This window comes from Scomber scombrus, chromosome 12 (assembly GCF_963691925.1).
Source record: "Scomber scombrus chromosome 12, fScoSco1.1, whole genome shotgun sequence".
NCBI lineage: Eukaryota > Metazoa > Chordata > Actinopteri > Scombriformes > Scombridae > Scomber > Scomber scombrus.
Window position 1 is genome coordinate 9049129 of NC_084981.1, and position 26133 is coordinate 9075261.

At 39.9% G+C, this 26133-nt stretch overlaps 1 protein-coding gene across 1 annotated transcript; it reads right to left on the reverse strand.

The window, feature by feature from the left end:
* Window positions 1-18643: 18643 nt before the first annotated feature.
* Window positions 18644-23431, reverse strand: npas4l (neuronal PAS domain protein 4 like). The gene is made up of 10 exons (XM_062430976.1): window positions 23331-23431; window positions 22140-22303; window positions 21797-21942; window positions 21597-21696; window positions 20979-21240; window positions 20777-20886; window positions 20184-20319; window positions 18975-20071; window positions 18777-18899; window positions 18644-18672 (listed from the first exon to the last, which is right to left on the reverse strand). The coding sequence occupies exons 1-10, from the start codon at window positions 23429-23431 to the stop codon at window positions 18644-18646; spliced, it is 2268 nt and encodes a 755-aa protein (XP_062286960.1).
* Window positions 23432-26133: the final 2702 nt, after the last annotated feature.

The following is a 26133-nucleotide window of genomic DNA, read 5'->3' on the forward strand; positions in this document are numbered from 1 at the left end:
GTAGGAAACTTCACACAGGATAATGATACAGCCTTGGTTGAAGGGCTTATCGCGGGGAGTTACTCCTGACAGCCAGAATGACCCCTCTAAAAATTAAAAAGTTTGACTTGAAAGAGTGGACCTTATTAAATCCTCCTAGGGAAGAGGAGAAACAATCCTGTGGAGAGTTTCTGTGTTGAATTGTGACCGGCTCAACAAGAACAAAAAAGACGTTTTACAGGCCGTTTAACTGCCAGCAAATCTTTAACTGAGATCTCAATAAATCAGCAAGAAAAACGTCTTCCAACCGGTCAGAAAGAGAAGTAGGCTATTTGCCATTACAGCACATTCAAAACCTAAACATTTTTAAATTCTGGGCTACTGCATGTCAGAGTAACTTTCTATGTAGTATGAATTTAGCCAGTATGTTAAAAAGGCAACCAGCTACACTGCTATCTCTATCCTCTAATTACTTATAATTTGTTTTGCCAACTACATGGTGAACCCATACTCTCAGCTGAGGGAGCACAGTTTACTGTAACACTGACACTGAGACTATCACTACTGCTTCTTAGCTTTGACTGAACATGAGCTCAGTGTCGGCGTGCATCCTTTTCTAGTAACTCGTGTATCTTTTTTTGGGAAGACATTTTCGCCTTTATTTGATGGTAGACAATGTAGAAATAGACAGGAAGATAGTGAGTGGTATCACAAGAGTCCCTGACCAGAATTGAATATAATATTGACTATAATATAGAATATATTTTGCTTTCAATATGTGCATAATAGATGGATATATGTTTTTTCTTCATACACGATTAATGCATGCTGACTTTTAAAAGAGCGTTCAGAAAAATAACAAATAATGAAATACATTTTTAAAAAGCATGTTTGCACCAACACATTGGAATGCCTTTACTTTAATTAAGTACTATACAACAGTAATCTATTCCACAGCTTTCCACATTAAACCACCTTACTATAATTTGCTTCAGTGATTCCTGTGATTGTGATTTTGCAGCTGAAAACACACACCACCCTTGACAGCATCTCATTGCTTTGTTTGCATCAATGTACCACTCTGAACAATGTCATCACTGTTTGACTGGGCAGGCCTCTCTTTTTGATATGGCTACTCTGAAGAGCAGCCATACAGCACAATACAATACACTCTTGATTGAGGCAGTCAGAAGAGGCCTATGGACACATACAATGACACATTTGTGCTGAAGTGGTTTGTGTCCGGTCTCCAATTGCCACATTTCTCTGTAATATCCACTGAGAGGTAATAAAACAATCAGTACCTCAGCCTGTCATACTCTATAGCTATAGCTGATCATAATGAGTATGGGGCAGGAGCTGTGAAAACGCAATGAGAATATAAATATGGGCTTTTTCACTGAGAGGCAGAAGAGTGGTATCAGTCTATGACAAAGCACTATTACAGTTTGATACATACTCTTTACCGTAGTTCTGAATGGATAAAGATTTAGGGACTGTTGTCATAATTTACATGAAAGTGTTGATGTAGAGTAAGTATTTAACATTAAGTGGATAAGCTACTGGCTGTGGGGAAGAAAGAGACAAGTCTGTGACCACAGACATTTAAATCAGACCAAGTCCAGAGCGAAGGAATATATCATCAGCGATCACTGGCAATGCATCCAGCAGCAGACTCTGAGTACAGGAGGTCAATTCTCACATGGGAAATCTACAGTGAATAGTTATTGACAGCCCTCCAGTTAGTAAACCTCTCTCAGATCCCAGAATTGATTGTAGGTCTTGGGCTGATGCGAATAGCTTTGCCGCTATGAATGTTTGATAAATGTCGGGCCAGTGCTGAATGCAGGGTGAAGAGTTCAGAGGTTTAATTTGCAGTGAGACTCCCAGGATCTTGTTGATACGGCAGCTGTGGCCAAAAGGTTTGACTGTGAGCTCATCGATTAGAAACAACATACTAATGTGTTTATCGATGTGCCAAAGTAGGTATAAAGATTAGATACACTAAGTTTATAATATAGTTGTCAGTGATTACTTCTGATCACAATGGACAGGGTGCCACTTCTTATCCTGCTCTTATGAAGATGTAAACATGCACAGTGACCAAGTTCCAAGCTTAGACACAACCTTATCTTTATTTATTTATTCATCATGTCCATAGATTTCTTTCAACCTGCTATACATAACTGGTTATGTAACAGTCTCAAGTTAATATTGATTCCACTAAATGAGCAAACAAGGCCATCAGTGAGAAGATTGGCTATTTCTATATAGGTATTCTATTGTAAATGCCTGCTGGATTTCATGGATTCCTTATGAAATCAGATTAAACGATTTTCGGCACACAGACTGAAAGAGCATCTGTTTACATTGCATGTTACTTTGTTACAAGTGCTGTGCACTGGTGGCATGTTCAAACTATTCAATGAAGGGCCACGTGCTTGCTTTTTGTTCCAACCAATCAACTGTCTGAAGACTGAGATCAGTTGATTAAATGAGTCAAGCCTGGTGTGCTGCTGCTTGGTTGGAATGAAAACCTGCAGCCACATTATGGCCCTTTATGGAATAGTTTGGAGGGTTCTGCATTTTCATTGTCTTGAACAATCACAACAAAGCTCTATCATCATCTAAGAAAAATGGTATTAAAATAAGTTTCTTTCTGTCACTTGTTTTCAATTAAATGCACATGCCAGCCAGATAAAGATCTGTATGACACGAGGTGTTCGTGCTCTTGGGAAATGCAGTCTTCATTCTTTTGTCCACAGGGGCCACCAACATCAACATAAAATGAAAGTCCCTGATAGTAACTTTAATATTCAAAAGGAGCTTCGGGCACCATGATGGATTGAGAATAGCCCTCCTAAATCCTTTGCAGTCCAGTTCACTTCATGAAGATAAATGCTGTGTGCATGCTATTGTTACGAGTTAAAGAGGAAAAGACAACTAAGATCCACCCTGGGGTTGGTTGGGTAAGTGTTCTGTCAAATAATGCTGAAAAATGCTACATACTTTTATCCTGAGACTTTAATACGAGAAACATCTTTCTTCCCTTGAAACATCTCCTTAATGAACTTTTCTGTGAGTTATGACTTGCTTTATCTCATCTGTTATTGGTGAAGATGATAGCAGGATGAATCAGCCTCTAAGTGCAATCAGTCAGCCTCGGTGTGTTTTAAAACCTGAAGACATGAGTTCTCTCTCATTATTAATCTCAGTTACCAAACTAAAGCTACATTTTCATACTTTTATACCAAAGCTGATGCCAAGACACTTAATGTTATCATTCATTAGCATTTTTACATTTTTACTTACTTTTACTTAATTCGCAAGATTGATCAGATGTGAAGGATAACAGAAGACAACTTATGTACGGTCCCTAATCACCATACCTTTTATTATTGGGGACCTCAAATACGCAACACAAAGTGTAATTTTCGTGTTCTTCTCTTGCAGCTCATCGCATGGCATGGAAATCAATTAGAGACACATCAGAGCTGTCTGAGCCACCGGAGGGAGCCAGTCAGAGTAAATTAGAATGCTCTCCCCTCTGTTTCACATTTTCTTTCTCATGCTAAAAGGGGAAATTACAAGCCAATCTATCAATTGATCCTTGGGTAAAATGTGCTGTTAACACAAGGACAGACCATCATTATCTCTTTATCTGCTTTTTGGCTATTTCAGTGAAGGAAAAGTGCCATATTAACACGATAGAGGTTAAAACATTGACCGACACAGAGGCAGATGCTCTGAGTTACTTGTGCCGCTGTGGGCTGCCTGAGCGCAAGTAATTCTGGGCGTGTAGTGCTGCTAAGTAGGGAATCATGTTTCCTGTAGGATAAAACCACTGAAGAGATTAGTGCCAGATGAAAAACTTTGGAAAGAGATTATCGATACGGACATAAGAAGTCAGAGCCCCTGTTTCCACCCACAGACTGCTGGCTCACATCTTATTTCTGTTTAATTGACATTGACTCAAGGAGTTTGGCATGTTCAGGAGTTTCCTCTCTTTTAATTCCAAGACTTGCATGAGAATGATTTTCTCTGAAATACTGAGCCTTAAAGAGGAAATGTTCTTTGTTCACCTCCTTATAACATGGAGGTCAAAAGACAGCTGTCTTGCACTGAAAATTCACAAATGCAATCCACCTTAGGAGCTGGAATGTACATTATAAAGCAACCCTGTCTCAAAGAAATCAGTGCATATAATACTAATTTGTTTTACCAAATACTTTTTTTTGAAAACTTGATGCCTGCGTCATATTGAGTGGTGTTTTTTAAAACAAAGAAAGAGTTGTGTTTTTATCTGAGGACCTGAATCACATGACCACCCTCACCATCCTATAGTACATGAAGCTTGCACTGGTTTCATCACAGGGGCATGACTTCCCATTGTATATATCCACCTGTCCACACATGACTGAGTTCCTATCGTTCAAGGTGGAAGGTTAACATTACAGATCCTAAAGTTATTGAAGATCCTATATATCACTTCAGGCTGATACAAGGGAAATTAATGAAATAATAAACAAGATTGCTAAATTATTCCATTTGATGTTATGGCTAAAATACTGGTGTCTTGGCTTTTTTAAAATAGTTTCCTTAGTATAAACTTCAATGAAGCACTGAAATATACAAGAACATACTGCACTGTATGTGTGATATTGTTGTCCAGAGTAAAACATAATTCTCTTGAGGAAGGGGACATTTATTGCCAATAAAGCTTAAGAGGTCTGCTGCTCTCATGCCTGTATGCCTCTGAAGTGCTATTTGAAGGTGACCTGATTAGTGATACCAGTCAGTCCTATTCTAGACCAGTTTGAATGAGTCTTATCGCTCATACATTATGATAAAAATCATCCAATTGGCAGTAGACAGGCAGAGAATGAATAGATGGTTCAGTATCAGGCAGACTGAGGGTCAACTGGGGGTGAAGACACAGTGGAAATTAATAACTGCTATTGTGGTAAACTTTCTGTTCTCTTGATAGGCTCTTGACATCAGAATCAGCTAAAATGTTTGTCTGATCTGCCAAAAGATGAGAAAACAGCGAAAACATTGCTGCTTTTGTTTAAGCTTAATATTCACAGCCAATACCTGCAGCAGTAATTCACACCAAAGCAGAAAATGTGTATTTTCCTGATGAAAAACATGCGCAAACAACATGGCTGCTGAAATGAATGAAAGTGACTCACATTTACCGAGTCTTTAAAGTATTGTGTTTGAGCACGCTGGTTGTTTTTGGAAAGGTCACTGACTCTTATGACATTTGTGAGAGGTGTTGTAATGGGGCTGACTCATGCATGGCAAGCACTCCGCCACACGTTACCACAACACGGCAACACGCAGAGCGGAACATGTCTGCTAATTGATGCCACCCCCATTCCATCTGTATTATGTGTTTGCGTGTTTGTTTGTGTGTGTATGTGTGTGTGTGGTGGGTTGGTGTGTGTGTTTGCGTGTGTGTGTTCCTCTCCTCACTCATTTTGTTCTTGTCACACACCTCATTTCCCAAACAGTTGACACAGAATGTAAAAGAGACACTTACTGACACATCATCGGGTCTGAACAATGTGTTTTTACTCCAGTTAATTACTGTCTCTGCTTCTCTGTGTTTTGCAGCCACATTTTTTGGGATTGCAGCCGCGGCTTCAATTGCTTAATTGAGTTAACTTAGTGTCATGGATCCTCTGATTGCTTTCAATATGACATGGTCTTTTGGATGGTGTACTGTAATCCAGTTGCAGAGCTTTATTTGCTGAAAAATTGCATTTATGGCAATAATGACATGGAAAGTGCAATAAAGGAAGCTTCTATAAAATGTAACACCTCTGCCATGTAGCATGTAGGGAAATAAAATCCCGCCTTCCTTCATTTATTTTTGCATGATATAAATAGGAAGACAAAAGGATTCCAAATGCCTAATGGAGCCATGATGCTGGAGCTGCCATCCTTTGTTTAACGGGGATTGATTTACGCACCTGACGCTGAATGTTTTCATAATTACAAAATGATCCCTTTAAAATCAATAAAGGCATGAATAAAGATGACCCAACACTGATGAGCCAGCAATGACCATTAAACAGCCATTCCCACTGAGAGACCTCACATTACAGCCACAAATGGAATCCCCTAGTGGTTTTCCAATAAATACAAATTCTTTATGACCCCCTAGGCATTCAATTTCATGACTAGACACTTAAAGAAAACTCTACATGGACTTTGACATGTCCATGTTAGACTGGTGCTTAAGGACACGGAGGCTGTTTCACCCTGTGCATGAATGAACACATCATTATTATCCCATGAGCGGCTAAGCGGTGCTCTCATTGTCACCTAACTGCTCTCTCACGTCATTTGCATTCCGAGAGCAGGATTTTCCTATTAGGGGAAGTTAATAACTTGCTAATACTCTGAAATTTCAACCTCAGCAAAAGGCAGCTCAGCACTTTAAACACAGCAACATCCCTTGACTAAGGCCAGCCAGCACTTGGAGTGCAGTCGTCCAATTTTTGACCCTTTTCACATCCCTCTATAATCTGCAGAGTTTGATTAACTGTAATTAATACGTGATACTTCCTGCCAAGTGAAGGAGACAGAGTAATTTCATCAACTTTAGTACAAGCGAAGAAAATGAACTCTGTATTTTCTTCTTCAGTGGAGCCATTCGTTTTTTTATCACTGTTGGTGTGGATATGTGAGGCGATTCAAAGTCCCTCCGTTCAGTCTCTAAGGTGGTCTATAAAGTGCAGTAGTTCTGAGCACCGAATGCCTCCCCTCAGCCTTTTATGTATGTAAGCAGCTACTGGTGTCTGTCCACAGTGACACTGGAGACATAAAAGAGCCTGTGACCTTTCATATGGACGGACATGGTCTAACTGCCTGTGATCGATGGGAGAGGAAAAGATGGTGAGGACTAGTGCACATCTTGCTCGAGGGAACACACACATCTTTACCACCCACTAAACCTGTCAGTCACAGCCCACTCTCCTCCAGTAATGGCACTGTGACTGAAAGGCCACACACCGCAGGAGAGCACAGCCCAGTTTAGATACAGTATTTGATGTCTAAATTAGGATCGCAGATTGAACCGACTAAAATTACACGTGTAGTGGAAAGAGCCGAATTTGTGAAAATGTTGAGCGCGATACTAAAAAATGCTGATTACTACAGTCGCCCTGAGAGTTCACTGCAACTTCAGAAAACACATGCAAATAGACAAAAACACCAGCGAATTAAGAAAACATCACCAATTTGACAAAACATGCACAGTTGATCAGAAAGCGCTGCAAAGAGAGAAAACAAAACCAAATACATAACAGCATACATATCGCTTTCATGCAGAATTCAAACATAAATGTGCAAACGTCTTCAATATGATCCAGTAATGCAATGAATCTCTATTCACTTAGGCCCATATGATTCAGACATGTTCATCAACAGGCTTAATGTGTAAATCCTCACAAGCAAAATACTGCAGCCATTCAAACTGTTACTTATTTTCCATAATCTGGCATTTATGACTAAGGACCACACCATCAACAAAATGTGTTTGAATGAATTTAGGAAGGAAGATCGCTGAGAGTTTTTCTTCTGCTTGGGTTCAGTGTGGGGAGGCTTCGTGGGGAATCTGCTGCAGCACCTATAGGCAAACTCCCTCAGGACCCTATGAGGGAGGAAGGAGAGACTGAAGAGAAATTGATTGCAGAATATGAGAGAGAGTGAAATAGGAGGAGAGGGTTAGGTTGAATTTATAGGAATACTGGAAGAGGTGTGATTTAAGTGTGGTCCTGCTCCTGAAACTTCACTAAATAAACTTCAGTTGTCTAATGCCATAATAATTAATGACAGCATTTTTAGATTCAGTGTTTGGTGCAACTTATCATATGTCAAGTTTACTTTTCAAATGCGACACCATAACCAACATCTCTCAAACACATTTACACACAGAGGCAGGAGCTGAGCTTTGAGTAGGTGCTGCAGTTACTGGACATGAGCCAGACAGACATGAGTAAAGGACAACAGACCACTCATATAAAGGAGAGGATGTGAAAGTCTGTGTGTGATGCTGTTTGTTAAAAAGGTGGACAAAAAGGAAGAGGAAAAAGTAAGGATGAGGACAACATTTTGCCTTGAGAGCATCACAGCAGAGACAAGGGTGATGGCAACACCAGTGTGTGGATAAAAGCAATCATTTGCTTCCAATATTCACTCTCCTTTTATTTCTTTTTTTGCTCTTCACCAACTGCTGATAAAATGCTTTAGCTGCTAAATGCTCCACGATGTTCACCAGCTAGTCGTCTATCTGCCTTTTAGTGTTGGACATGTAGATATACTATTAGAGGTTATTCACTGAAAATGGCTGCCTGTTTCTATAAATGAGGCAGATAAGAGCAGTGAGTGTTGGGTAATAGTCATCAGTGTGGGTTTGTCTCCACCTTATATTGTCACTGTTCATTGGAGCCGCTTTGAGCTAGTAAGAAAAACTAAAGAGAAAGAAGCCCACAGAAAGTTATTTTAGGGCGTTTGCAGGTGCATGTGTTTCAAAGTTACTAAATGCTTCTAAACACTTATTATTTTATTACTTAAAGGATACTGGAATTAGTCAGCATTTGATTTGTCTGCAGAGAAGTTTTCAAATGCATTCTTGCCACTGGTGTGTATTGTTCAAAGAGAAACCCACACAACAATTATTGCTCTCGTGAAGAATGACCTGAGGATAACAGCTAAAGACGATATGAAGGAAGGAAATTATTCAAATGATTCCCTGAATTGTTATTAGACTCGTAAATTTTAATTTACACACTCATTTTGACTCCACAAAGGTATTTTCATACAGCAGTGAGCTGGTTTATTATTAGGCCAGGATTTATGAGGGAGAAAGAAAGAGTGACAGGAAGGGGGGGAAAAGCACAGCAGAGGTTTGAGTGATTAAGCCAGAAGCTGTTTCTCTGTCTCCCACCGTTCACATTCCCACCGCTGTGAATGGAAAGCAGTCTCGATAGTATTGACAAATGTATGCAAGTATTGCATCAAGATAATATGATTGCCTTGCATAGAGTGAGAACCATAGTATCCATTTATATCTTGTTTATTTTGTCGTATGGTGTTCTTAAAATTGCAACAGTAGTATGTGCAGCTTCATAATATATACATTACACATGCTTCAAACAGAAAGTGTTTATAAATCTTACTGTTGAATGTATAAAATGGAAAAACTACCATGGGAACATATTTATTTTTATATTTGGGGGAAAAATGTTACAGGCTTTTCTAAGGTTGCTAGCATAGAGATTTCTTTGGTGTAGGAACAATATTGCCTTTAATGTCTTCATCTCTCACTCTGTCATGTCCACAGCTCACTGCCTCCACTGCATTTCCTCAGACGGTAAAGTGCTTTGATTATATACTGTGTAAGGAAATAAACCCTTTTTGCCAGAGCGAAACAATTCTGCTCAAATGTGCTGAGAAGCTGGATGTCATAGTTCCCCACTGGCACTTAAACACAATATACATGTGTGGATCAGTGGACACGATGTGCAGAAAGTGGAAAAATCTCTAAATTTCGCTGAAAAATGCAACATAACTCACACGTCACATAATTATGTCAATTATAGTAATTTTGTGCAGATTTAACAACGTGTAAACAGTGTGCACAGTCTACATATTTCTCGTCCAATTATGGATACATTAAAATACAGCAGTCACTATACTGGAGCAAGCTTTTTATAGATTTTATATAGATTTGTTCTTCTCCAAAGTTTGCGAATATTGTGTATTTAAATGACAGTTACACTTAACAGATTAGTAATTTTAAAAAATAATTTCCCAATCATTTTGTAGAAAGTTTCCTAACACGTGCTTTGGCTATAACTTTAGGGAACACAAAATTTCCCTAAAGAATTAAAATCAAAATAAATATTCCTTTTGTTACTGGAAACTTCATATACAGTATGTTGAATTGTATCATTCCCTACTGAATTTCACATTTCTTCATGTTCAGCTGACACGCTGTGCACAGACTAAATGGCCTATACTAACAATGCATTGGAATTAATTATTTGGAGATGTACCAATTCAACACCATCTTCCTGTCCCAATAATTTGTGTCAAATTGCATCGTTCTTTCCAGGAAACTTGTGTGGAAATTTTTGTGAGGGAATTTTGATGCGTAACACATATTGTTGAACTGGGTTAAATTAAGTAAGTAAAAATAATGGGACATCAAAATATGAGTTATATCAAAACTATTGTGAGATACTATAATTTAGTTTCACATTGCACAATGGGTCACATGGCGAAATGATTATCTTTAGTGTCCAGTTTGTTCATGCAGCTATGTGAGCCTTTGTAACACGAAACACTCGTATTAATAAGTACTAACTCTATCATGCAACAACAATTACTATGCATGTGCAGACTCTGGCGAAGGGATGTGAAACAAAAGTGTAACCGTGAGATGCTCTTGCGTCCTATGGGTGCCTCATTAGTGGTGTGAGTCATTGTCGGCGCAGGAATCGAGTGAATGCAAATGAGACGTGATGGAAGGCATCTCCCCGGGTGGCACAGCCCAAGCACACCTCTAGTGAATACTGAACTATAAATCATCTTGTGTCAATGCCTTAGCGTTCATCATCACAACTGTCAAACCTGTACAACCCGAGTCATAAACCTTGGATTTGAAAAAAAGGGACATGGGAGATCGTCACAATGCAAATATACACATGGTGACTCACAGAAATGTCAAGAATCGAGGCCAGTAGAAAGAAAGTGTTTTGTTGGTTCTGTGTCTCCGGCTCTGCCTCTGTGTGAGTATTTTAAGGTACTATTGAGGAGCTCAGATCCATTCAATGAAACTGGGCTTGCTGAGAGGGCAAAGTGAGTGCTGTAACACTGAATAGGGTTTATTCAATTGGAATCAAGTGGTTTCCTGTCCTAAATCCAAAGAGATCATGTTTGATTAGCTGTGTGAAATCATTATTGATTTTTGTTTGCTGGAGCATAAATACATTTGTGTGTTTGAGTACTGTATGTTTGGCCGGATATGCCTTGGGATTGCACAATAACATATGTGTATAGAAGCAAATCTATGTTCCTTTACTTGCTAATTACATCTTTATTTTCCATTAGGCAGTAGGCCCGAGCCAGATTATCAGTCATTCTCTTTTTTCCCCCGATGTAGCCAGGATTCATGTACATTCCAGCAGTGTGGTTAGTAGCAGAGCATGTGGGATCCCTGGAGACGAGGGGTCACCGGGATCACACTCAGCACATTAGTTTGAGTGTAAGATGAATAGATTAATGAGCAGGTAACACCAAATTGTCACCCGGGTAGCACAGTGTTCAATTATTTCCATTAGCGAGGGCTGGAATGAGCTAAATAGTGATCTGCAAAATGGATAGGTCTTGTCTCTCCTTGTCTTTTAAAATGGGTGCCACATGTAACACGACTGAGAAGATGGATTAAAAAAAAAGGGTGGCAATCAATAAAAGAAAAGCAAGACAGAGGAAATATCCCAGCCTCAAGGATATTGTGCTGTGACAAAAACCTCTCAGCACGCTGCATTTTATAAAGATTGTGCCCTATAATTCATACCAATTCCACGCTAATGAAAAGTTGAGAGATGACCTTGATTGTGCAGAAGCAAGAACAGCCAGCCAAGATCTTTCCCTCTTCTTTCCCTTATCTATCAGCTTCTTTACTGTATTATGTAGAATACAATGAGCTCGCCCACATACACATCTCTTATTTGGCATTATTTGTATAAATAAAGTATTTAGTCTAATTAAAAAAAACCATATCCTGTGTATATGGACATGGATAATAATTTGGTAGATGATAATATTTACCATTACCTATGGTGGCCTGTGCACTGTACTGTTTCCATGGCAATATTCTTCCATATTCTTTGTGCTTGAACGCAGGAACACTTGTGACTGCAATATGAGAATGAAATACCTCAACATGAATAAATCTTGTTGTACACTGATCTCTTTTATCTGGAACACTTTGTAAGTTTTCAAAGACACTAAAGAGTCTGTCAACCACTGCTCCCCAGTATGCGTTATTCACACAAAAAAAAAAAAAAAAGTTAAAAAAAAAACCTCCAGATAACAAAAGGATGCATGACGTGTTGCTCAGTGGTGTTGAAAAGCAGTTCCTCTATTTATATGCAAAGGCCGAGCAATGAAGAAAAAATGAACTCAATGAGTGTCATTGAGGTGCACAGAGACACTTTCCTGCTGCTTATCTTCACCGCATTATTCGTTTTATTTCCTCATCCCTTCAAACGGCGCTTCAGATCACCCACACACTGACCCCCGCCACGCTGAGTATATTTTGTAAAACTGAGAAACCACAAGAGTTTTGTCTTGTCCCCGACGTTACCCAATGTTCTCCTCATGGTTGGTTTGAAGTATCTGAGGAGTGCGGGGAGGGGGAGGTGGGGGGGAGTTTGCTCTGTAGTAGGAAGACTCATGCTCCTGTTGTGTTGACTGTCATTCCATGTCAGCACAGTGTAGCATTATTCAAGAAATGTGATTGCACATATGTTAATCTCGAGAACTTCACGTATCCTGCAGAGAATGTATTATTCAGAATTACAACTGAAATTTTCCACAATAACAAACATAAGGCATCTGAAGCAGCTGATGGACAAAAAAGAGAAAGATAAAACAGGAATGCAGAAGATCTGAACGTGCGGATCAAACGTTACCCAGTGAGAAATCTTTGGTAATGAGGGTTTGAACAATTACGCTCAATTTCCTTTTAAAATAAGAAGAATGGAGTGAAACATTGGGCTTGAATACTGTCTCTGTTATGCATGAGCTGACGCCTTGTGCCCTTTGAGTGAGTTTCACCGTCAGAAATATTAATGAGGGCTAAACCCAAGCTAACTGGGAGTTGAAAGGGTCTGATGATTTGTGATGAATTTTAAAGAACCATTCACTCGCCCACACACACACACACACACACACACACACACACACATATATGCACACGCACACACACACACACAAACACAGACACACATGTAGAAGAACAAAAAAAAAAAACATTCTGTCAGTCAACTCAGATTAAGTCCAGCAAGAACGACTTTAAATGTGCTTTAAAACACACACACATCACAAATAGGAAGAGAACTGTGTATAATTGTGCATCCCAAAATGGGCAAAACAGTTGCCCAAAAAACTCATTATTTCTCCCTTGACAGACAGCGATCCAGCAACAACATTCATTTGCATTAAATATTAGAAAACCTCCTCATGTGGTTTGGTTTTTAGTGCACATATGGGTACACACTCCAAACAAATGCCAGGGGGGGCCAGTGGGCACCTCTGTTAAGTCCCAAAGTGGATTAGCAAAATGATGCCACAGCAAACCCCCCCAAAAAATGCTGCATAAATGATGAAAAGGTAAATTATAGGATGGCCTTGAGAGCTCAACAAAGTACAAATGAAGAAAACATTTGCCAATTCAACAACGCATACAGCATTCAGAGAAAAAAAACAAAGCTACATAGAACTAAAACGCAGTCAAACTGGAAACACATTCACCAGTTTGACAATGCAAACGGTTTGCAGCACAACAAATCGTGCTGCAAATACAGGAAGGTTAACTACCTGTTAATGGAGTGAATAAAATGAGCTAGCAATATAACATCAAGTGTTTTTATCCATTTTAACATTCTGATTGCATGATTCAGATAATACTGTATAGCAAATGTGTGTAAAGCGTACAGGCTAACAAGAAGTAAATTTACACCATGGCAACAACTGCCCTTAGTTAATATAGTTCCATTATTTCTGTGCAATTTCCAACATTTCTGTATTCAGTTGGTTTGTTTGTTTTTTCGCAGGTCATTTTGTTATCCTTTAGACAAGTTCTTCTTTTGTTTTCTTTAGTTGCAGTTCTCAGTGCCACTGGGGAACCAATTGGTAAAACTGAATTTTAAAAGAAGTAACCCCATTTACTTCCCATGTGCAAAAATATTATGTACTGTGAGAACAGCTGTTTATTTCCCCATTAAAAAACTGGGTCATCACATTGATTTTCAAAGTCTACCAATTAACTGGGTGTTAATACTCATTTTTAATTTAGCTATTTGTCAATTATTATTTGTCATTTAAGAACCCTTTTAAAATGTTATCCTATTCATTGATGCACTCATTTAAAGTCCTAATTGCGTTTCTATTAATGAATTGCTTTAATCGTTTTCAAGCCTGTCTGAGCCATCTATAAGATTCAGCCCTCCGTGTTTGTCTGTGTCCAACCCATGGGGCTCTGCAGAAGTGAAGAGATAAACATGTTTATGATTCATGCCCTGTATACACGTGCAGTATACATTATACATTTCTGCCTCATGTGGGTAATTACTTGCTTTGACTGCCATTTTCATCAATTACTCTAAATAGTCACATCACTGTACAAACAACAGCAGTGCTTGGAAAATCAAACCCTATCTTGCAGTTATCCACCTATGTGCTGCTGTGTATTGAAATTCTAGTACAAAGCATTGATTTTCTGAATGCTGCAGGTTGAGCTTATGGAGGGTAAATACACAATATATTGAGAGACTTACCCCTCTTAAAACCTGTAGTAATGCTTCTGCAGAAAAAAAAAAGCCTGTGAAAATCTGTTTGGGATTGCAGTAAAGCACAATACTACATCCAGGCACGATTTCTAAAGTCCCTCATGGCAATTCTTGCATATGAGAAAATGTTGGATTTTTTTTCAAAAGATAACATGTTTATCAAATACTGCAACAGAGGGATGCTTATGTCTCTTCTGTGGACAGGTGCTTTGCCTTAAGCAGAACACTCCTCCCTGAGAGAACAGCAGAAAATAAATCAAACATTCATATGCAAGTAAGCTGCTGTTTGCATTCTCCTCCCCGGTTGGCTGGCCTTTCTTTCGTGAATATCAACGGGAAATGTTGACTTTGCATGACTGGGATCCAGCATTGGATCAGAGCTGTGTTTTCAGGCATGGCAACAGGAGGAGCTGAAAGGGTCCTGAAGAAACAGGCCGTGGTCTATTTTGGGTCTTCTTGTCTAACCCAATTACAGCGTCAGTGTGCGCTGACTGAACCAACACCAGTCAGGTGATTTCCCTCCTTTGAAAAGTAGGACAAAAACCTTATAGACATGGAAATGTGATCCAGCCAAAACAATGGTGGGTGGTTTTACACATTGAGACAAGGAGAAAATGAATAACAGACTGAGCAGGACCTTCTCATGAAGTGTTGAGAATGAAAAGGCAGGTTTGGGTTAATATGCAATAACAGCTCAGGTCTCTCTCATGACGGTGACACCTTTCTGTGACCTTGGCGGTTATCTTCTGTGTCACTGCTTCCATGTGCCAAACAATCCCCGAGTAAAACAGACAAATCACATTCTTAAGCTGAAGCTCGGTTGGAGCAACAATAAAAGCATGAAGCCTGTAAATAAGCCAAGACACAGCAGCGCCACCTGAGGCCCTGTTGTCAGAAATCAGTAAGAGTTTCAATTTAGAGAGTTTTTTCTTTTCAAGTAAATGAGGTAATCATTTGTGAGAAGCCACCGTCGAGGCTGGATATGAAACCCTGGCTGCTTGTGGGAGGCAGGGCTTTGAAAAGAATCCCATCCATGAGCTGCTCTGTTTAACTGCACTGATGCGCTTTTCCCTCAGCATCCGCCCTCCAGCCATCCACCTGAGAAAGCACTTTAGAAACTACTGAAGTGGGGCAGATGACAGTTTTTCCCCGTGTTTCTCTTTTGTCAATTCTTCTGCACAGTATCATCTTCAGCCCCAATGCTGCTCTAAGATCCAGGATATGAATCATAGAGTCATCCGGATGCATTTCATCATTCACTTCCACTGGCAGACTCCGGCTTCACCACTCCCGTGAGGCATAGATTTTGTTAATTTAATCTCACGTCATCTTAAATTAAAATCAAAGAGAGACAGGAGGGCCGATACATGAAGTTAGGTTGCTGAGATAAAGTGTGTTCCTGCTAATATATCTCTGTATTGTTGGTTTGCCTGTCTCACCTTTACCTTGATATTAAAAGTGTATTTCATTCTGTTTTCTGTATTTAACATCTTTCTCCCAGACAAACAGCACAAGCTAACACTGCCAATACTACTGCCAACACTAATAAATATCTCTTTTTATGAATTTGTCAGTGTGAAATCACTTAAACACCAACATGTCAACACACAGCCATGCCTGAATGGTAGATTCTTGCTGTCTCCTTGCTGTGGACAAAAGCGTCAATGCCACACAGACCTAGTATCACAGTGCCTCTGGGAAATCATTATTGTTCCAGGTAACGCTGAGTGACGCAGGAAGACTCGAGCGCAGCAGATGTGGGGACTTGTTAGGAACTTTATTTGCCATTGTACCCTTCAACAGACATCACTCTTAATTAGGTCTCCATGGATAAGAGCAGGCATCTGGACTGTTTGCTCATGAACGGACCGAATGAATGTCCTTCTGTGCAGTGTGCTCCCAACGACACACAAAAACATTCACACACACCTCCTGCACTTTATTTCATACTTGTTTAAGTAATATCACACTAATGTCATGCAGATAAATGTTTTAGTGGGAGGCTGTTGGAGCTATCACTCCATCTAGTGGCTGTTTTAACTTCCATGAGGAAAACATGGGGGATCTGCATTGCACACACTGCACCAGCAGCAAGACTGTAATGCCCCCTGTGAGCTTTTGTTCCACATTCACCCTTCTCTGGAGCTACATCTATGTTTAACCCTGGTGATCCATCAGTCACCTCAGCGCCCAGTCAATTCACTTCTTTGTCTAACTATTCATTTATGCTTAGACTCTGCACATCTATCCAAACACACAATTGATCCTATGTGCACAGTTTTATATGCTCTCATTGGTCTGACCAGCCAGAATATGTAAAAATCAATGGAGCACTGAAGAGCCCAGTAGCGCTGGGGCTGTTTACCCGGCTGCGCTCTGATCTGATACAGAGAAAGTGCACATAAAAAATACACAGTAGACTCATTTGTGATATCCTACAAAAAAGTGCATTTTAAAGCTGCACTAATCAATATTTTTATATTAACCATGATGGAAACAAGTGTATCTGAAAGGTGTTGTCCATAGAGACAAAGTTTCCTTCAGCTCTATGGAAAATGTCAGCATCTTTAAACTCATTATTGTGGTTTTATAGCCCACAACTTTATTGTATTGGTTCACACTCACTGCGCTCATCAGCATTGTTTCAAGCAGCAGCGGGCAGCTGTTTTCGGTGAAAAAGCTCTCATAAACCCACTGAATGCTACCTGCTGAGTACCAAACATCAACTAGCTGGTGAACATAAAAAGGTGGTTTAAGGACACCAAAAACAGAAAAAAGGAAGCATTAATATGGGACTTATGGGACTCACCAGATGAGCACAAACACAAGTTCAAATGAATGCTTATGCTAATTTGTTTCTGCTGGATGTGTAAATAGGAAATTGTTTAACACATTCACCAGCTGATAATAATGTGTCACAGTTCTGTTTACAGCTTGTTGTACTGCCCCCAAGTGGCCAAAAAAAACAGTTCATGTATGTATTATTGAGTCCGATAACATATTCGATGCTGCATACAATGTAAAGGTCAGAAAGAGGGGCTGGCATGTATATTATTCACTTTAAATGACCCTTTGTGGAAGAAAATACATTGATTACCCTTACCAATATATCAACAAAATCCAATGTATTTTATATAGTTTTATTTACATTTCAAATAATTGAAGCAAATTGCAGGAACAAGATATTAACACTGAACATTCAGGCATGTATAGTAGCAGTACCATTAAACAAACATATCTGGAATGAATTGAATTCAAGATTCACATTGCAGTAAAGTAAAATATTTTGAATATTATTAAGTGAGAGTAAGGATAAGTCAGTCTGTTAGAAACTAAATAAATACAATTAATTAATGACATTCAGACTTGGAATGTATTTAGATGTACCATTGAGGTAGATGTTGAAGTAACAATCATTATCATCTTTCTGACAGAGGTTTTTTTATTCATAACAGCATGAAAACAATAATGCCTGAGAAAAACCTCCACTAAAATAAGCAAACAAGGAATGTAAATATTACTTTTTTAGCAAACTTGGTAAGTGTCTCTTCATGTTTTTAAGGCACCTAAAACCATATTCATGAATAGCTCTTTGTTATAAGGACTGCTCTGAGCTATAGCTCACCAAGGTAGTTTTAAATCTAGAAATATATTCTGTTAAATCAGCACAGTTTCTCATTTATAAAATTCTTGTGGCAATGACATTGATAAAGTGCTCAATAGTAAACGGTGGTCACTCAGTATTAGAACAAGAAAATACATTTACATTTCATCGTCCAAGTGTTGTCAGACAAATTTTTTAAAAGTACCTTCTTTTCATAAAACATAAGACATCAGCAGAAACATAAAATACAGACGACAGCAGTCTAAAGAAATGAAAAAGCTAAAGTCTGGGGTTCAGACTCTACTTAAGATTCTCTTCAACATTCAGAGATCAGTGATTTGGGGAGGCAGTGTTTTAGCAAAGATGTCCTTCAAATGACTTTGCTCTCACTCTTCTTTGAATCCAGTGAAGGAAGATTACCCTGACAATATGTCATACAAGTGGTAGTACAGTAAGTCACAGACTTATTTCAATACAGGTTTTCTTCAGCAAGGCCATCTGAAAGGAGACAGAAAATAACATCAGTGAATTGTTATTTTGATATCTGTGACCTAAATATATCAAAGCAGCAAATCATTAGTGTGTTGTTTAATATTAATTACCTTGCTGGAGGCTACTCTGCATATAGCGGTTGAGTTGATGCAACCCAGTGTTTTGGTCATGATGTCCTATCTGCAAACTGAAAGGATCCATGGCGATACCGCCTGCAGTGAACTGCTCTGCAGGAAGGGAGGCGTCTGAGATGGTCTGAGACACACTGAGGGGTTCCTGGTCCAAGTGATGGGACCCGCTCCTGCTGCACACCAAGCCCTGCTGGTAGCTGTGGGAAACAAACCCAGAGCCGGGTGTGCTGCTCTTCATTGTGACCATATCCAGGTCCTTCAGGATGCTGTCAAACACACTGTCATCGAAGACCAGCTCACGCTTCAGAGGAAGGATGGAGGGGAGAGGAGGTTGATGGGACCAGTCACATGTTGAGGGCAGGCTGTTAGTGGCTGCGGGCTGGGTCACATTTTGAATTGGGCTCAGGGTGCGATACATGTCAAAGCTGCTGGCCAAGGATGAGATCTGCTGTGCCAAAATACTGATCTCTGCCTGCTCTCTCTCACTGTACTGGTTAGACTCTGTGGATGTTGGAGATTGGTTGGGGGTAAGAAGACTGGAATTTATGGGCAACACATGCTGGGGAACATGGTGCACTTGATGAAGGATGCCCCCTTGTGGCTGCTCCAGTTGGCTATGGTCGTCTTGATGCAGAGCACAGTCCACTGGGCTCTCACACATGTCGGACGCAGACAGGCAATCTGGAACTAATCGAGCATCGGATGTACAAGCTTGGAAATCATAGGTAGGCGATGAAGAGGGGGCTGGAGAGTGGACACTGAGTGCTCCGAAGGCTGCATGGTCAAAAGTTTGTTCTTCGACCGCAGGGAGGGAGTCAGAGGGTGATTGGTGACAGGTGAGCCCGGTCTCTCGGTAGGAGTAATAGGAGGGAGAACTCTCAGGGGAGGACAGCAGCTGACCTGTGTATCCATGCACATCCATCAGGAGGTCATGGCTGAGATCCTCCCGCTGCAGAGAGGAGCTGGAGGAGGCGGGGCTGTAGGGAGGGGTGAAGAGAGCAGGGCTGTCACCCAAAGAAACAGGTGAGCTATCACCTTGGGAGGAAGCAAACGCCACATAGTATATGTCTTGCTCAGACTCCATCCTAGCTCTGGCACCACTTGGCTCCTCACTTTGGCTGTCAGACGTCCTCTGCCTTTTAAAGCATTTAGTGTTGCTGTAGCTCTGAGTCTGGGTCGCCTGTTGGTCTGCACAGTGGCAGGAATTTGCCAGAGATGAAGGCTTGAAGGCATCACTTCTGATTTTTTTCTGCAGATATCTGGCCTCAGTTTCACTACAAGAGCAGAAAAACATTTTACACATGAGTGTTTTTAACTTGAAAGTCATTAAAACATTGTTACACTATCCGCAGGAAAAGTTTGTAGGAAAAGTGAAGGTAATCATACCTGATGATGTAGTTAGTGCAGCTGATGCCCTGACGATCAGAGTCTTTGTTAGCGCGAATGTAGATCCAGGTCCATGACAGATTCTTGCACTGGAGTCTCAGCACCATCTCTACCTGGAAGTCCTCATCTGCCTTCACTGGACACAACAGAGAGGAAGCATTCATGATTATTACCATGCACATTCAAACTTAATGATATCCACACAGCCAAATTACTGCACGTCAACCCTAATAGTCTTACTGTGAGCCTGCAGAAGCAACACAAAACTAAAGAAACCTCATTTTCATTTAATGAGAATGTTTTGGAGATGAACAAAGCAGCTTTTCAAAAGCCTCTGAGGAGCTCATTCCAACATTCAAAGAAATGATGTTCTATTATTAAGAGGTTAGAAATTGATCCTAAGAAGTTTGTTGAATAAGAGAAAAAACACTGCTAGTATCATAAGAGAAAGGTTGTAGTATCAACATTTTAGCTCCAGCATCTATGACAAAAAATATAATTTCTTCAGGCATAATTAGCTTAAAATTCAAGTCTTGGTTGTTTTGTAAAAAATGAATGATAATTTTATTTTAAAAAAACAAAAAAAAACGTACTTAAACTTCTGTGAGAATCTGCACTCAAAGACAGATCTTCAGGGTAGATGAGACTGTACCAGGATCGACCGGTCATTTCTTCTGCTGAGTAGCCCAAAAAATATAAAACCCTGAAAAAGAAACATGAGAAAATGTTTCTCAGTAAACAGATTAAGTATATTTTGTCTATATCTGTTCATGATGGGATCTGTGTTATATCTACCTGTCTGACAGCTGAGTGAAAGTCATGTCCAGTCTGTGTACGCTGTTGAAGCTGTGACAGAAGATGGAGTCAGTGCTTTGCAGGCGGTTCACTGTGGGGGTACAGAGGGCCACAAACAGGGGCTCCTTGGTGGGACAGACAGAAGAGGATGGACCAGGCTGAGGGAAGGACTGGAAGCTCCCTCTGACCAGCATGGAGCTGCAGCTGCCGTACTGCAGCTTGAAGGCCTTGGAGGTTTGGATACAACATACAAAGCTCCTCTCTGTATAAAAGAAACATGGTTGTTTTTAAGCTGAACGGGGCCATTATTCTACATGCATAAACTAGCACCTACATTATGAGACATGCAATTCCTGCAAATTAAGATTTTTTTGCAAAGACTAACCACTGCTTACAGCTTATTCTGTTGCTTTGCAGCACAAAAAACGAAGAGAGCTCAAACAGAGCTAAGAGTTTAAGGGAAAATACATCAAAGCAGGAACTAGGAGTTTCAGAAACAGGCTTAAAATCTATAAAAACATGCCTGCACATTGGAGGAGGTAAATATTTGCATCATCACAGCTTAAAATTCAACACACAGTAACTTTAAAAACAACAGAAAGTAGTTGGTAAAATTACCTGGTGATGAGTTGTTTTCAATGTCCAAGTTTGACTTTAAAATATCAATGTCGGAGCGTTCCACCATATCATAGAAAGTGTCTCCTTGAAGCACATCTACCTGGAAAAGTTAAAAAGGTTTTCCTGTAAGCTACAATGTATTAAAAGGTGCAGCTAGTTACTAACGCATCAAAAGAAATTGATATCGTATTGAAACTCACCATAGAAAGGCCGAGATATTGGCCTACGTTTTCGGACACATAGACCAGCTTCCCCTGGGCTGTAGTGACCAGGATGAAGCCGTGCAGGGCTTGAACAAACACCTCATATGGCAGGGAGCAGTGGGATCTCTCTTCACTCAGGAGCTCTTGAGGGAGGAAAGAGTGAGTTCAGCCTTAGTCACACTGTATGCATCTCTGCAGGTTGTCACATCTGTTATCTTTGATATAGTGTATATCCCCTAAGGAGCTGCAAACTTTGTTCCACTTTGTTTGACAATGATGCAGGCTGAATGCAGATTAGTAGATCTTAAAGACAGACTCCAGCTAAAGTTTGAGGACTTACCCTGAAAGAAAACAGACTTCCTGATGTAAGTGCAGATGGCAGCCATGGAGTGCAGGTAGGAGAGACGCTCTTGGTCCTCCTGGGTGACGGGCAGCAGTGCTCGCATATTCCTAATCTCATGGTTGATGTGGTCCCGTCGGGCTTTGGATGCTCCTTTGGTGGATCTGTGAGAAACCATGATCACTCAGGTGAGGCAGTGTGGATGAAGGAAACTAAAGCTGGGGAACCAAACTTGTCGCTACTGCTGCACTTGCATTTCAAAAAAAGTCAGTCTCTACCACATGACAAGTGTGAAAAAATAAATCAAAGAAAGACAAAAAGAAATAATGGCCTGAACTGAACTAGCCTCTCTTTTCTTTTTCACAATTCCACCTATTTAGAGCGCCCTAGTGTCTCTTCCCCACAAATTGAAGCAGACTTTGAATATCAAGGGTTCCTATGGAAACTGCTGATATGAGAGGCTGTCGTGCCTGCAGCAGAAAATGAGGGCTCTCAATAGACTTTGTCTGTGTGATCAGTATCTGTCTGGGCCCATCCACTGAAAGCCTGGGGTTTTTATAGCTGCCAGGGCTTCAAGCGTGGGCGTCATACACAAGGGGAGGCTGGGCTTCTGCTGCTCCCTTCATTGCCTTATAAAGTGGGTGTCCTCGGAGCGGGGCGCCCCACGTCACAAGGACACACAAAGTGCCACAAAAGGAGAATTATATCAGTTCTGAATCCAAGCAATCTTAACAATAAAGAACCGTAAAATTACATAGCAGATTTTTTTTTTGTGAGGATATAAATATCAAAGCAAATGTTTTAGCTGCTTTAGGGAGTACAATTAGAGGATTATTATACTTATACTACTGTTATATCACTTTGAATTCAAAGACTCGCCATAAATCCCAATAATATATCCATCAAAGTGATTTCTGACTGTCTTGCCTGCTGTTTCTGCACCAAAGCAACCTGATGGAGGCTGGGCTGAGCAGCTTAATATTTATTTTAATGCAGTAACAGCATCAGTGTGGCTGGATTAGTATGCGTCACATACTACTGTAGGCTCCAGACTGGAGAAATGGATTAAATGGCTCCCTGTGGTTTATGATCTGCGCGCATCCGAGTTGGGTCTACATTTTCTCCACAGCCATGTGTTGACTCAGCCACTAGAGGACGTGGAGCAGAGGGGAGGAAGTGTGTTGCACTGACCTGAACCTTCTGCAAAAGGAGCGCTGCTGATCCTCGGCCAGATGATGAGAAGTGCACGGAGCGCTCACATGACATTTGCAGGAGTTGCACCAAAAAGTCATTTTAACGCTGTATAAGTAGCCACCTGAGAGAAAACAGACATAAAAGTAATGATGATCCCAGAAAGAAATGTGTTATAAGAAAGCCATCCACTATTTACTTCTCTGTATTTAAGAATGACAGCTTGAGCAAAAATAATACTAACATGGATTTGACCTATAAAAGAGTCCTCTCCATGTGTGAGGAGAGCAACAGATAAGAGCTCTTCATCTCCTACCTCAGCAGGCTCTAGTCTGGATGATGAGTGTCGAGCCCTTGTGAGCGTCCCTCCTTTTATAGCCTAAAACCCGATACCTCTCATCCAACTCAGCCGGCGGGAAGGGGAAAAAAACAAAATGGGATAGTGTTACTTCTTGTTGTGACGCGATGACAAATGAGAGAGGCGGGTTATATTTAGTGGAGGGGGCCCTAAAAATATCCTGTGAATGGACGCATGATCCAACTCTACGATTTAAAGCAGAAAAGATGTTAATTTTGATTCATGAAGAATTAGGCTATGTGTGTGTGCAAAATGTAATGTTATAATTAATTAAAGCATCTGCAGGTATTGGTCCGTAATGTGTAGAGAATATGTGTTAATTAACATATTCATTTTCCATCTTTAAGGTTAATCAGTAAACCTGCCAGAGATGCTGGGTGTTTATTAGAGAGCACTGCACGCTGGCAGCATTACTTTCTTGTGGATCAGTATACTGAGCATCACACCAAGAAGAAGCTTATATGTAGAAACTGGTAACCTAAAAAAAGCTACATGTATCAGGTTTGATTGAAGTTGGGTGAAATCAGGTAAAATGGGACAAATAAGGCTTTACATCTTGAGAGAGCTGTAAATATTAGCAGCCAATCACCAAACATGTTATTGCATTATTGCTACATATGTCCTTTACATCAAACAATCATTTTGATTTGTCTGTGATAACTAGGAAGATTAATTAATCTTAACTAGTATTTGGATGGAACACAGATTTTTTTTAAAAATCACTGGTCCCAGAACTTGCAAGGTAAAACATGTGGATTGATTTTCTCTATTTGGTAATAAGAGCAATACAGCTAAAACAATAAGAGTAAAAAACCAAAAATGGCTATAGGATGTTACATTTTATTAACCATTTTACTTATAACATTAAACACAGTATACTTCACTTTTTTGGGGTAAAGAATGACTGTCCCATAGTACCGGAATGCATTAAGTAAAATGGGACATTTTCCTATGGTGAAACTGGCATGTACTGAGTGCCATAAAATCAGTAGTTATTATGTATTTGTGTGCCACTCTGTCTTAACACAGGTTACAGAAATGTATTTCATGTTTGTTTTGTTTTTTTAAATGGTTAGAAATAATTCATCTGTCCAGTCATTAATTCATTAAATCATCAAATGCTTTTATTAGTCATTAAAAAAGATTGAAAATTATAGCATTGTTAGTTCCTATAAGGAATTTAGAGGATTGATTAGCCTAAAAAATGAAATTGGCCAATTGTCACATCACGCTATTTGAAATCAAACATCAGTGGTTGTCCCATTTTACTTGAACATGATATTGGAGTGAGGTAGAGGTTCTTGATGTGTTTTAGGGTCCAAGGTTTCTAAAGTATTTTACTTGGCAACATATTTTCTTTATGGAAAGATCAAAAATATCTATTCAAAATCCTAAAAGTAACACTTAATGTCTTCAGAATTTTAGGTGGTTTTCTTGGCAATCTACCAAAAAGTGTCTCACATTACCTGACTTCCCATTTTTTGCAGCTGGCAAACCCATCCTGACACAGTGTGACTGTTTGCCCTGGCTGTGGGGTTTAAAATGGATTTTTACAACACCACTGACTTTTTAAAGATGAAACCACTCTACACTTGATAGGGAGGCAGCTTCCCCTGCACACACATAACATGGTTGAGATAATATGAATATCACACAGTGATCACATGGCATGCGATGACCACTTCACAAAACCTAATGTTAAAACACACTGTCCATCAGAAGAAGGATACATTTTATTAAGAGAATACAAAAGCCAAGTGATTTTTTCATTACATGCTCAAACATTTTAACAGCTTGAGCACAGCTTCAGGGTTTTAAATGCGAGAAATCTCAGCAGAAAACCAGCTTGATGCATCATTGTTTAACGTCTGACAGACTTCTGAGCCAGTCAGCTATGGCTGTTCGTCTTCAAAGGGCTTTAACTGCGTGTGTGTTAGTCACTCAATTAAACCCCTGCTGGAGGGGAATTAAGCTACAGGTCTGCAAACATGACGCACTGATGCTTAGAGTCGGTCATTCGCTCAAAATTAGTTCATCTAGCAGATAAATAGATTATGGGCATCACAAAACATGACTAAGGCAAACTAGACACCTTTCATATTACAAAAGGCTGGTCCTAGAAGAGTCACCTTTGCAAGCATGACGCATGCATGTAAAACTAACTAACTAGCTAATGTAGAAATCCTGAGAAGTTGAAAGTTTCAAGAAGGAGGAAGTGCTGTTAACTAGAGCATCAACATATGAAGATACTTCATCTGAAAAATGCTGCTTGGGCAGGCAGAATGTAATGTTTGTTGAAATGGTCCTGCAATTATTTCTCTTCATTTTTCTCAGTGTTATGAAAATTGCTTCTTGTTGGTTTCTCCACCATCATTTTTGCATGAGTTTATGTTGTACAGCTGCAGCTTCTCTCCTCTAATGCCTCTTTTCGCAAATCCCCAATTT